The sequence below is a fragment of the Diprion similis genome, chromosome 8 (assembly GCF_021155765.1).
Source record: "Diprion similis isolate iyDipSimi1 chromosome 8, iyDipSimi1.1, whole genome shotgun sequence".
NCBI classification, from domain to species: Eukaryota; Metazoa; Arthropoda; class Insecta; order Hymenoptera; family Diprionidae; genus Diprion; species Diprion similis.
In genome coordinates, this window is record NC_060112.1 from 1,979,629 (window position 1) to 1,992,994 (window position 13,366).

Sequence of the window (13,366 nt, forward strand, 5' to 3'; positions counted from 1 at the left end):
CTCCATTAAAGTTAAAAGCTTAGGTTATGTGGTGATAAAATGGCGCTGACAAACAGGTTCTGACGTCATGATGACATTTCGGCTTCCGGCTAACTTGTCTCCGGTCCGAGACAAATCGCGAGTTCGATTCTATACGAATTATATGACAATGACTGGCGATGCAGCCGACGTGAGAGATTGGGAGTCATTGTCACATAATGCGTGTAGAATCGAACTCGCGTTTTGTTTCGGACCGATAACAAGTTAGCCGGAAACCCAAGGCTTTAATACATATATCTTTATATGATATTTTTTCAAATTTTGTTTCTTTTTCTTCGTTGACATTTTGATTTTTTTCTTTCTGCAACTGCGATGTTGTACGTAATACAGAAAGCGTAGAAGCCAAGAAGAAGAAAAAGATCTGTGGGAAGGAACGACAGTTAGGTTTTTATATTACATGCAGCCCAACGTCTAATTCCATGAGTTGTATTTAGCTTCTCTCGTTCCGCAATCAGGGAAGAGATTCACGAATATAAGGTATGAATGCAGGATCCTGCAGCTGAAACTTGCGTCGAGAACTTCCTTGACTTATGCATATAGGGCATTCCGGACCGAATTCAATTGAAAATTGTTAACGATTTCTAATCTTCAATTTCACGCGTAATTCGCCCGTTCATAAATTGCTTCAAAGTTTAATTATAATTAGAAATCAGAAAGACAACAGCAATGATTTTCTCGGTTCAATCTTTTTTTTTTTTTACCTCTTTGACAATTCGGAAAATTGAATGAATAAATAGATAAATGTGAATAATATTTTGTCGAAGTTTTTCTAACTATGGGGAAAAAAAAAATTAAAAACAGTTTAAAAATCTATGTGTAAAAATGATCTCAGCGATGATATTTAAATTTTGCATTAAATCGTAAATTCTAGTAATCGTTTTGCGAAAGAAAAATGGTGAAAAAAAATTAGTGAAATCGGGACGGAATGCCCTTTGCATATTTATAAAGTCGAGGCAGTTTGCGAACGTCTCTCTTTGGGGGAATCGACGCGAGTTTCCGTCTCTCCTCTCCTCTCCTTTCCTCTTCTCTTTCACTACTCGACCGGCGGCCGCACTATAAGGTACTCGCTGAGGCAAGTAGCGAGGCCAAAGTTGTGTCAGACAAGTGCACGCTGTCTACGATGTACCTCAAGCTTGTATGCAGTATGTAGGAGATGAGAGTTCAAGGGCCTCGGGAGAAAAAATTCTCTCAACAAAACGTGGGTAGCCAAAAAGAAAAACGGGGGAAAAACAAAGAATGAGATGAAAGGATGAAAAAGGAAATTGTAAAACGAATGACAAGGATAAATCTGAAATTTGCGACCAACACAAATAATGTAAATAAGAAGGATCGTGTCAAAGTGGATAACGTATACGTACCTACATGATGAGGGAATTTGAACTCGTGTTTTTTGGTTTTTTGTTCTCATATTTTATGAGTATAGAGTATATATTTATGGCACGATGAAAGATTAACGGAATAAAAAAAAAAAGAAAAAAAAAAGAAAAACAGGAGAACAAAAAGGAAAGAAGAACGGTTTTCACCCCGTGATCATAATAAAAATAATAATAATTACTTGATGGTGGAATTTATAATACTGAAATTTTTTTTTATCGTTTAGGGGGCGGGAGAGAAAATCTAATCAAGGAGGGGATGAAACTTTCGTCTCGATTTTTGCCGACCGTTTACTTTTCTTTTTTTTTTTCTTCCTTATCTTACTTCGTTTTATTCTTACCTTTTTTATTTAACGAAAGCACAGGCTTTTGCACAATTGCACTTTTTTCTTACCCCGCGAAAGGTCGTTGGTTGAAAAAAGATGAAGGGGATGCGAACGGACGGATGGATATGGATGGAAAGGTTAGTGGGACCTTTGCCTTATGTATATATGACTTACTTCGTCCCCTCATTTTACTAGTCTGATGTATATATATTATATATATATATATATATATATATGTATATATATATATATATATATATCTATATATATATATATATATGTATATATAGTCCTGAATATCGAGGATCGTTTATATTTTACGGACACACATGACGTATAAGGTTTTAATGTATAACGTGAAGCGATCAGGTGAAAGTTTGGTTTACACGTACAAATTAGGTGGTAAAAATACATGGGAGTCAATTGTTACACACTTTAAGTTTGCGAGATTGCATTTTTTTTTTTTGTATTGAAACACGTCTTTTGATCAGGCTTCATTAACCCCGTTTTAATGAAAGTTGTTCACGAAAAGAAACAATTTAGGAAGAGGGTTGATATTTTATATATATATATATATTTTTAAATCTTACATACAAGTCGATTACGGTATTATTATATATGTAGGCGTAGACGGAATTTTGTCGATTCCATTTTGATTTGTATAACAAGCCGAATGAAAAATTTATTTATCAAACTTCATAGCAGGAAAAACGAGTGAATGAAATTTATTTGGTTTCTTAATTTGAATAATCGACGATAACTGCTCGCATTATTTTTTGTTTTTGAAAACCGACGTTCAAAAGACGAGTACAAACGTTTCACCGAAAGATATGAGACAAGAGTTGTTTCACTCAAAAAATCACGGATGTCAATATCATTCGAATTCATGTCGTAACCTCCGAAATCACTTCGCAATGTTCTCTCTCATATATGAAATCATGAGTTAAAATCACATGGTTAAAGTAAGACTATTTATATAAAGTAATCCCTCGTAATTAATCCATAAAATTTAAGTAATCATGAAACATGTAATCATTGCGTTAATTTTTTATCGAGTAAAGAAAACCTCTGAGAACCATATAAAAAAACATTCTTGTGCATGATCTGTATAAATGAACTTAGATTAAGAGAGTAAGTTTCGGACTTGTTAATTTTTTTTTTTTTTTATTTCTCCTCTCGTCCAAAGAACGTGTACCGGTACCCTTAATCAGAAGGGGTCGAAAGGTCGAAGAGAGCTCGGCATCCGTCGGCTTCCGGAGCCGCTCTTCTTACTCCGCGATACGTTTCTCGCCGCGGCGTCTGACCAACATTGATTTCTTCTACTCGCTGTCTGGTCCAATACCGTTGGTACCCGGCTGCTTGTCCTGTCCCACGCCAGCTAGCTCCGGCTGTTTGGCATGTACAGAAAGAGAGAGAGAGAGAGATATGAGTTTGCAGCGTGGTGTGCCTAGGAGTGCAGCTTCTTTCTCCAAAAAAGTTTCTCTCTTGCGCTGAACTGGATTTTAATAAGATATTTACCAACAGCGCAAAAATACCCTAGATCGTTGGTGATTAATTGTTGTGAAGTTAAATCTGCGTGGGGAAAAAGTGAGCGGGACTTTAAATAACAATATAACACCACAACTATACACGATTGCATTACCGAGCAGGGTGTAGCGTTCGGTAGAAAAGTAATTCCCTAACAATATAGGGATTTTTTTAGACAGTTGGTATTGGATACATCTCACTTGAAGGATTTAACCTCGAAGAAAGGGGCGTATCGTAGGCGTTCTAGGCACATCATGTATACTCACACCACGGTTTGCGGCGTCACACACTATTATGCGGATAAATTCCTCTCCTAAACCCCAGCTAAGCGGCATAACGCGTACGTACAGTGAATTGTATAGGCGGAGGAGAGCGGAAGAAAGAGTGAGAGAGAGTGAGATGGGAAAGGCGGGGGGGGGGGGGGGGGGGGGAAAGGCGAGATGGGGGATTATTTCATCCCTCCACGGAGAGCTTAATTTGAATTCCGAATTCTAGGACTGCGTCGACGCGACGCCGAAGAGAATTTCAAGATATTATATGCCTCGTGCACCGCGGGACTACCTAGATGATATTATCATATCGCATCGTATTTCGTGTTTCGCGATGCGGGCGGAAGTTTCGTCTCGAAAGTCCTTTTCTCGAATTTCCAGCGTCTTACCGCGTGTTATTTTTTCCCATTCTTTCATTTAGGCTTGCTCTTGAATAAGAAATTGTAACGAACGTATTTCTCGATCGATCGATCAGCTCGAGCAAATATTAGCGCATGTACAATATATATGTTACGCGAATAGCGTTTTCCTTCTGCAGTCAATCCTGCATTTAATACCACCGTGCTTGAGTAAAAGGCAGTAAAGTGTAAAAAGTGAGAACGGAGAAAAATGGAAATTAAGTTTTTGATATTTCTAAACTGAATTAATAATATTATTTTTTCATAATAATTATTGACAATATATTTCACCTGACTTCGTGGAGAGTCATTTAAGTGTGATTTCAGATATCGATTAATCAAAATGCCTAAAATAAGTGACGTACTGTTTTTTATTTTTTTTTATTCGAATATCAATAACATTTGATTTACTACCTTTTTGCTCTGTAAAACAGAATTACTGCGTTTTCGACGTTCGAAATAATTAATACTTGGGCAAACACTTACACTTACCTTTAATATAATTTCCCGGATAAACGTGAACAAAGTGCACGATGATCACAAGAACCGTTTTATTCTGAAATATCAACGATCCAAAATATGAAAGAAGTTAAATTATGTAGCACTACTGCTTTTTTATTGTAAAAAAAAAAAATGAATTTAGTGCTTTTACATTTAGGAAATGTAACCAATGATTATAAATATGAGACAAATTTAAAAAAGTATTATCTTAATGAAATGACATTCTTAATGATTAACTTTATAATTGATGTGTAGAAAATCATCGGAAAAATGTATTAGAATCAAAATTAATAAGAAATTAAAAAAATTACGTAAATTAAGTTTATTACTGCTTTTTACCCAAGCACGGAAGTATCTCATAGATCTTTGCCGTAAAACTATTAAACTTATCACTCGAGAAGTTTTCATACGTGGTTTTCTTTTTTCTTTTACTATAACTCTTAATTCAGACGGTAGAGTCTAGGTTGACGCCACGTTATAAAATTCCCTTCTCAGGTTCCCGACGTATTTTACCCGCCTTCCTCATACGAAGGTTCCTTAACTCACCCTATACATAATTATATATATATATATATATATATATCCTTTATACACTGTATAACAATGTGTATAAAACTTGTAACGTATATTGCAAAATTGATGCCAATTTATCTCCTACCCTCTTTGTCGTAGCGATGTATATGTATACCAGCTGTGTGTTATACATAAACATATATCCGTATATATCACAAACCGTCATTTCGACCGATGGATTAAACCACTTTTTAATATCCCTGTCAACGAGGAAAACAATGCCTACCGCGACTTTGTATAATACTGTACGTTGTGTGTGAGTGTGTGTGGATATAATTCAGCCACCGCATCCCCATTTCGTCGACGAGGAACAAAAGGATGCTGCCGAGGCCTTTAACAAACTTTCCGTCAACGCGATACGTAATTTATATTACATTTTATGTAGTGTAATATAATATTATATGTATACCTATGCATATAGCTGCTGTAATTACTATTTTTCAAGCACGTTAATCCTTCTATTCTTTCTTTTATTTCTTCCATTTTTTCTTTCTATAATTATGTCATGTGTGTACGTATGATGGGAAAGAAAAAAACCTGAAATGTGGAGTTTGAGTTGCGGATGAAACGAAAAATAAAAAAAAAACCGGAAACGTGAAAAGAGTAAAAAAGACGGAACAACAAATAGGAAAAAAAGGAAACAACGGCAAGAAAAAAACGTTAAATGTTGAAACGGTAGAATTAACAAGATTTCAACACGCGGCGCGAATGGCGGCTGGAAGGGGGGGGGGGGGGGAATGAAAAAGACGTAAAACCGTATAATATCCTCACAGATTAGTACCTACCATCTACTCTGTGTGCAAAGTGAGAAAGAGAGAGACATAAAGAGTAGCGAGTTATGACTTATGGGGCAACGTGTTCACGGAAAATTTTGCAATTAACATGATCTATGCGGAAAAATAAAAATATCATCTACCGGTTACGAGAAATTTTCTTTCAACTTCGTTCTCAGCTTCACCTTCCGTGCAAAACGTTTCGTATTCAAGCTGTGCAGGTGTATGTATAATATTATACATAAATGTGTAAAACGAATTCTTTCACACGTATATTAACAACAACAACAATAACAATAATAATAATAATATTCAGTACTTATTAAACTTGAATCAATTTTTTGATTTGAAGAAAAGAACGAACAATGGAAGCAATGATTATTCCTTACAAAAGTTTAGAAATCAGTTGTAATTGAACGAACGAAAGAAGAAGAAAAAAAACCTTAGCTAAGATGTGATTTTATAACATGATGATTGAATTTTTGAATCTTTGAAATGAACTAATAGCTATACTTTTCATTGTAAACGTGCAAAATATGTGTTAGTAATTCTAAGAAAAACCGAATTAAGGGTTGGGTTTAGGAGAAGTAGAAGAAGAAAAAGAAGAAGAAGAAAACCTTTTATCAATCAATGTATAAGAATAAGAATAATAATAACAACAACAGCAGTCATCGTCGAATCGTTTAGCGTTTATCGTTCTTCGATCAAGAATATAATACATCCGTCATGTACTCTTCTCCTCGTTCTTCGTATATATAAGGTATAATGTATTTAACGTATCGTAATACGCAAGATCTGCACCCTTAAACCATCATTTCGCGTATTTTATCTATCCACCGTCTATCCCGCAAAATTGTAGAGAGTGCTTATGCGATTGTTCCTCTTCGTTCCCGCTTCTCCATTTATTCTGGCGCCTTTACATGTCAGCACGAAAGCTCCTTTCGGTGTTGATTTGCGCTGATCGAGTTGAGTGGATCGGGGAGTGTTTTCGGTCGAGAGTATTGTACGTATACCTTATTATTATTATTATTATTATTATTATTATTATTGTTTTTGTTATCATTATACGTATTATTTTATATGTTTACATATCAGCACTTACGCAACGCGTTGCATCACAAGACTAGCCTCTATATCCTATCCATGATTACTCCAGCCCCCGTATATGTATTTTCTCGCTAACGATCAAATTGTTTGCATTGTGCTCCAGGAGCCGCTAGGTAATTTTCTTCAAATATAGCACTTTGGTGAGAAGCCTCAGCTTAGGAAGAAATAGGAAATCTGATTGATTCGTTTTTTCCTTTCTTTGATTGATAGATTTGTATGGTAAATTTGTTTGATTTGTTGAATTCGAAACATGTGTATTATATTTTCTGAAATTTTTGCACAATAATTCGAGGAGAGATTGCATGAAGAAAAAAAAAACAATCGATTCCTTTCTCTATATACTTATAGTTTATATTTTTCAATGCTGCGGTATAGTATATGACGCTATGAGTAAAATAAACAAAAAAAAAAAAAAAAAGGGAAAAAAACGAATCACAAAAAGCGCTATATATGGAAATATTTTTTCATTTTACATTTAAACTTTTCCTTGAGTACCTACGATTTTTATGTTGTATATATATTTTCTTCTCGGCGATTACTGTTCGGCAAATATATGTATGTAACTTAGACTTATGTATTATGATGTAGAGGTGTGTTTTTTATCTCCCTTCTTTTCTCCGCGTTTCTATAACTCGTTCTTTTTCTTCTTCTTCTTCTTTTTAAACTTTTTCCTTTATCGCATAGCGGTGGGATTTTTCCCGACTGTCTATTTATATACAATGCAGCAAAGGTCTCGATCTTTTACAATATACATACGTACATATCTATTTGTCGCAAACCTACCCGACTCAAAACCCGATACAAATGAATACATCGATCTATATCGAAGTGCCATGACCGCGTAAAATGCGCAGAAATTTCCTTCTTCGTCTTCCTCTTCAGATTTTTTGATCCTCTCGCAGAAAATAGCATCCTTCTTTCTTTCTTCGTCCTTTTTTTCTATTCTTTCTCTCTTTCTTTTGGGTCGATACACATTTAAGTGCCTTTATCTTCCGGGGCGGCGTTCTTCTTCTTCTTCTTCTTCTTCTTCTTCTTCTTCGTCGTCTCTCTCCCTCTCCCTCTCTCTCTCCACCGCCGCAAATTCCGCCCTGTCGAAATAATGTAGATTACTTCGCCGCGATTAGAAACGTAAGCGGCCCCGTCAACTCACCACGATGGCACTCCAGAGTCGCTTACCCCGCATTCTACATCCGAATATTCCCGCCTCTCATCCACTCGAAGTCTGTACCGGAAGAATCGGCGTTTCCTTACGCTTCAAAAGTTTTATCGTTGGGAAGAAATTAAAAAGTTCCTAATTCATCTATTCTAATACTCGATTGCATGATTTTTCGAATTCAGTCCCTACGCGAAAAATCTGCAAGTCTATCATTTTATAAATTCTTGCTAGTGTCAATTAACGACGAAGAACTTTTTCCGGGTAATAATTATCATTTACGATTAAAGTCGTTTATTTTGCATGCATCGTTTACATTACAGGCATGATTATTATTTTCATAATCTATCGACGACGTGTATACGTTATTATATTTAAGCCGTTGTCTTATTATATAATAAAGAGAGGTAAATCGTTATAAATGTATATGTATAATAATATGATCGTTGATTATCAGTTGCACAATCAATCGCTTGAGTATAGAGTATATGTGATAGATACAAGTAGTAATATTTATGTTACACAGTGTATATAGGAACAGTTTCAATGATTCTATAGCGTACATCGCATCGCTTGTCTATTTCGCATAATATTTATTTTTCTTATTCTCACATCTAGTGTGCAGCGATAAAAATTCTGTTCTGGAAGAAAAGTATTACAGGAATGATTATATCATAATGGGATAAAAAATATATCAAATTTCAATAGAAGTTTGAAAACAAAAAATTATTGTGATAAATAAATATACATAAATAGAATTCGAAAAACGATCGAAGTATCATAATTAGAATAATTGATTATTCGATTATTCGATTACTATGAATCCATTCGCGATGATTGTTATCGATATTATTATTATTATTACTGTTATGATTTTCTTTATCCTTGCCGTTATATTGTCATATTATTATTATTATAATAATGAAAGAAATCCTCAGATTTGTCGTTAGCTTCAACTTTGCATTTTAATTCTTCTTTTTTTTTTTTTGCATTTCGTTTTCTTTCCGAATTTGTGCGTGTGTTTCTGTAAATTAGTGATCGTTAACGAGATCCGATGAGAAAACAGGTAAAAATTGATACAAAAGAAAAACAAAAAGAGGAAGAAAGCAACACCATTGCGAAAAGAAAATATTCAATCGCGGGTGATATTCCGGATTCGCCGGTATGTAAGAGTGTGTGTGATAAAACATGAACCGTTTCAGCGTCGTCAATCGTTTTCTAGTCGCAGCTCGGTGTGATGATGAAGTTCACCGACGGAAACTCTTCTGTCATCGGGATTGCGACAGACGGAGTAGAGCAAGTTCCATCGACCGGAAACATTTGTTCTATGCCCCTCTTCATTTCTCTCTCACTCTCTTCCGTAGAGTTTCTGTCTTTAGTAAGGGTTCTATGTTTCATCTCTATTTCTTTATAGGATCCGCTATCGAATAACTAACCGTTCAATTTTCCTCCCACTGTCCTGTTTCTCTCTCTCTCTCTCTTTTTTTTTCTTTTATTTTGTTTAAAAATCATCTTTGTAGGACGTTTTTCCATCGATTTTGCGTCTGAATGGCTTGCTTACTTCTCTGTCAGTTTTCGGCGACTTCCAATCGTCTAGTTCCTCGGCGGTTTGATCGTGCGGCTTGTCGGCGGTGGTAATTTGTTGAAACCCGCGTTGTCGAACACCGGAAGTAGGTCTCGAACTCGTTGACCTGTAGCCGGTGAGGCGACGTCGGCCCATCTGAAAACGGGCGGGGTAAACACTCCATCGTCATCACTCTAGCCGCGAATCGGCGTGACCATAAATCGATTACGTTGCTTACAATTAGACTCTCAACGTTATCATTATACCCCGTGCTTACCTGTTGTTCCTGAATTTTCCGAAGGGCTGAGATGCCGGATGAGGAGTTTCCGTGGGAAAGTAGGTCGCACCGTAAAAATCGAGACCGCGACTCAGCAGCATCGAGGTTTCATCGACGTTGGCCAGGGTGACTCGGATCACCGGAGGACCCGTGTAGATGGTCGGGGCCTCGTTCGAGTTCTGGGTCTCGCTTTTGATCTTGTCGTTTATGGCTTTGACTGGAATTGGCAAACTGTATAAACGGAGTTACCGAACAAACGCTGGATGCACACTGTATGCTCACTGTATGATTAACTCACGAACGTTTCCAGTGTTCAATGGCAGTCTGGTGACTTCGACGATCGAGCGATACTTGTAGAGTGCGTGCCTTATGTCATCCTCCGGCACTTCTTCCGGCACGTCGAGCACGTAGACGGTGAATATCTTGGCCGGGCGACAGGGTATCGCCACCTTCATACGTTCGTTTGGAAGCTGATCTTTACTTGTTTCGGTAGGAAATTATGCAGACATAGAAAGTGAAGCGGGCACCTAAAGCCAACACGACTCACCTTCTTGTAGAACCTGGCGCCGGTCACCTTGTGGAATCCCTTTTTGAACACCGCTTGGAAGTCGTCGATGCTGCTGAACTTGAACAGTATACCAGTCGCCGTTTTGGTCAGGGAAAATGCGCCGCTGAAACGGATTAGCGACGGTTCGTGTTACCGATTGAATGCTATTACGACTTGATAGAATTAAGCTCACCGAAAGTTCATCTTCTCGCAGATCGTCGCTGCCTTGTCCATGCTGAGCTCGTGGCTCGGTGTCAGGAGGAAGGCTCCCTTCGTTATGAACTCGTTCTCGCTTATCTCCGAGTCCGTTTCATGGTCCGGCCACTCACGGACCTCCTGATTAAGGCGCAACAGCGAGCTGCTCTTCGACGTCGACATTTCACGCTCGTATGGCATACTGTTGTTCTGTTCCGGCTGCGACATCTTCTTATACTTTGAACGGCGAACCCCACCAGGTACGTTTAGGAGGACGATTTGCAGGCTCGTTGTCGTCGTCGTGCTAGACCGAGCGCGTCTCGTCTTTCCCTGCTGCGGATCACGCCCGTCGTCTTCCATTTATACGCCCGAGATCATCGTTGCAAAAAGCAGTGCCAATTTGCGTCGTCACAGCCCGGAGTCCATATCGAGATGTTCCAGCGATGCGTGGGTGGGACCGAACTTTTTACACCCCTCTGCAGCTGTTGTCTCGTTCTCGACTTTCGGGAATCCATCGTTAATTGGGGCCGATCAATTATACCACCGTATATGCTGGTTATCGCGTTGCGTAATCGACCAGTGTCTTCTCCTCTCGTCAGGGTCGAAACAATTTCCTTCCTACCCACATACACCCATCCGCGATTCTCGATTCAACAAACTCGTTGTAATTGATCGAGAGTCAACCGCGCCTCGTCCCATCAATCGGCATTAGATCAGCATCGCGATCTCATAACGCAGTGATGCCATTTCGGGCGGAAAGAGATGAGAATCGACACCCCGTTTGGTGGGTTCGAGGCCTCCGCAGGATTTTTGCGCCTCGCACCTCGCGATTCGGCGCCAATTTCGGAGGGTCGGCTCCTCCGCTCTTCACTCAAACTGACAATGAGTCTCCGAGGCAGAAGCCTCTCTTTCACCGCGGTTCGCAGCCTGGCCTTAGCCAAAGGCTTTCCCTGTTGCTAGGCGCCGGCACGGATGCCACCAGCGACTTACATTGATCCGGACAATTTCTCCACGGCGGAACTAGCCGCCCGTAGCTCATGCACAACGGCTGACGATGTCGGTTGAGACGACGACGTTCATGACGATGATGAATATCAACGAGTCGAAGTCTAATTCGAATGTTGATACTCTGCCCAAACACCCGCTGTTGCCCGTTGAAGCGTTGCTAAGTTACTCCGTGCAAGACTCACCGACTCTCTCGTATGTGACACGTATAACCTATCTAGGCATACGTCATTCCGTACTTGACGGGCTTCGAATAGCTCGGATCGTCCGGATTATCGGGTTACGTGACGTATCGGACTCGCTGGGGATAGTCGACAGGACTCCAACCGGAAAACGGGCTCTACTGGCCGCGAAGCGACGCGACGTCCGAGAGCCATTAGTGTTCTCACCCCGATTTCATCGTATTGTCCATGAAATCATCATCGAAGAGGCGGAACCTCTTTTGGACTTGATCCCTGGGTCTAGAAACCCCAACTATGGCCAGCATCGCCTGTTTTATCTGTACAATTTGCGATGTTCTTCAGCTATTGTTAGAATGGATACAATAGCAGATGAAAACTGGTACTTATTCTCTGAACTTCCTCTCGCCGCCGCCGCCGCCGCTCAGAACTACATGAAAACTTTCGATAGAGCGGCTTATTTATTCATAACTTGATCGTTCCCGACGCTTTAGTTGTCTGGTGCTGAAGAAGGTTAAGACTTGATTCCACATGATCGAGTGATCTGATTATACAAGCGCAGTGGAAGAGAAGAAAAATCATGACTTTTCTGAGATTTTCGAGGTTAGGTGCACCGGGTGGTTTGGCCGATGGTTACGGAGGATCGGGGTGATTTTGGGAAAGACAGAAATATATGTTCGACGGATAGTGGGGCAGGAAAAGACGAGACACGAAACCCGGTTGACGCCAGTCGGCAGTGACTTTGGGCTCCTACAGCTTCGATCAATAGATAGGTTCAGCGAGAAACACAACGCCGTGGAGGCCAGACTCTGTCCGTCTCTCTCCTCCGGCCGCTTCTCGGCTGGCACACAAACGGAGATATAGGTATGTACAATGCCGCGGGTGTGCCTTCGCCGATGATTGGCTGACTGGCCATTCGGTTATATACGCACACATAACACGACCGCCGCCACCCTCGTCTCCAGATTCGAGTTGGTCTCTGCCCGCGTGTGCTGGACAACCTCTGTGACGTACACACGCACAACTCCGATCGGTCGGTAATTGTGTCATGATTCAATTAATGCCTATTTTCTCTGCGGTAACCCCCGGCCACCGCCCGCTCTATATACTCTAATTCAATTCCGTACCAATTCCTTTTATTAAACCATACCTAATAGCCTCCAGCCTCTTGGACGATTCCAATTCTAGTCTTTCGTCGCGAGCGGCTCACTGCCGTTCAGGATTGTCGAATCATCGGCGACGGAAACTCCAGAATCATTTTCGCCCACGAGAGGCGCGATCCTCTCCTAAATAACCACGAGAAAATCACCCTTCGCTTGTACCGAAACATGTGTAAGGCATTATAATGGCACCGCTCTAGGGGTAGTATAAAACCGGGTACATTTTAACCGGCGGAAATTCGTCCGGCGGTCATCCATTTCCGGGAGGTTCTTAGACGACACACTCTGCTCGACGAGGAGGGTGAGGAGAAGATTGTCACAATGGAGGGGGGGGGAGGAGAGGGTGAGGAAAAGACGGGGGAGGGGTCTGGTAGACGTTTATACGGGCCACAGAGACCAT

At 39.9% G+C, this 13,366-nt stretch overlaps 1 protein-coding gene across 2 annotated transcripts; it reads right to left on the reverse strand.

Annotated features, from left to right (window-relative positions):
- Window positions 1–8,535: 8,535 nt before the first annotated feature.
- On the reverse strand, window positions 8,536–11,636 carry LOC124408507. Of its 2 annotated transcripts, none has more exons than XM_046885471.1 (5): window positions 10,621–11,636; window positions 10,428–10,551; window positions 10,179–10,350; window positions 9,881–10,097; window positions 8,536–9,759 (listed from the first exon to the last, which is right to left on the reverse strand). In XM_046885471.1, the coding sequence occupies exons 1-5, from the start codon at window positions 10,980–10,982 to the stop codon at window positions 9,633–9,635; spliced, it is 1,002 nt and encodes a 333-aa protein (XP_046741427.1). In that variant the 5' UTR covers window positions 10,983–11,636; the 3' UTR covers window positions 8,536–9,632. The 2 variants fall into 2 exon arrangements, with proteins under 2 accessions (XP_046741427.1, XP_046741428.1); XM_046885472.1 differs by having other exon boundaries at window positions 10,179–10,329; window positions 10,621–11,362.
- Between the last annotated feature and the right edge of the window lie 1,730 nt (window positions 11,637–13,366).

What these genes read in the sequence shown, in the direction of transcription:
- LOC124408507 (XM_046885471.1), bottom strand. Translation starts at nt 10,982, where the DNA reads ATGGAAGACGACGGGCGTGATCCGCAGCAGGGAAAGACGAGACGCGCT. An exon ending in TGCGAGAAGATGAACTTTCG is followed by an intron (nt 10,552 to 10,620) that starts GTGAGCTTAATT and finishes AATCCGTTTCAG; the next exon opens with CGGCGCATTTTCCCTGACCA. An exon ending in GCGCCAGGTTCTACAAGAAG is followed by an intron (nt 10,351 to 10,427) that starts GTGAGTCGTGTT and finishes AGTAAAGATCAG; the next exon opens with CTTCCAAACGAACGTATGAA.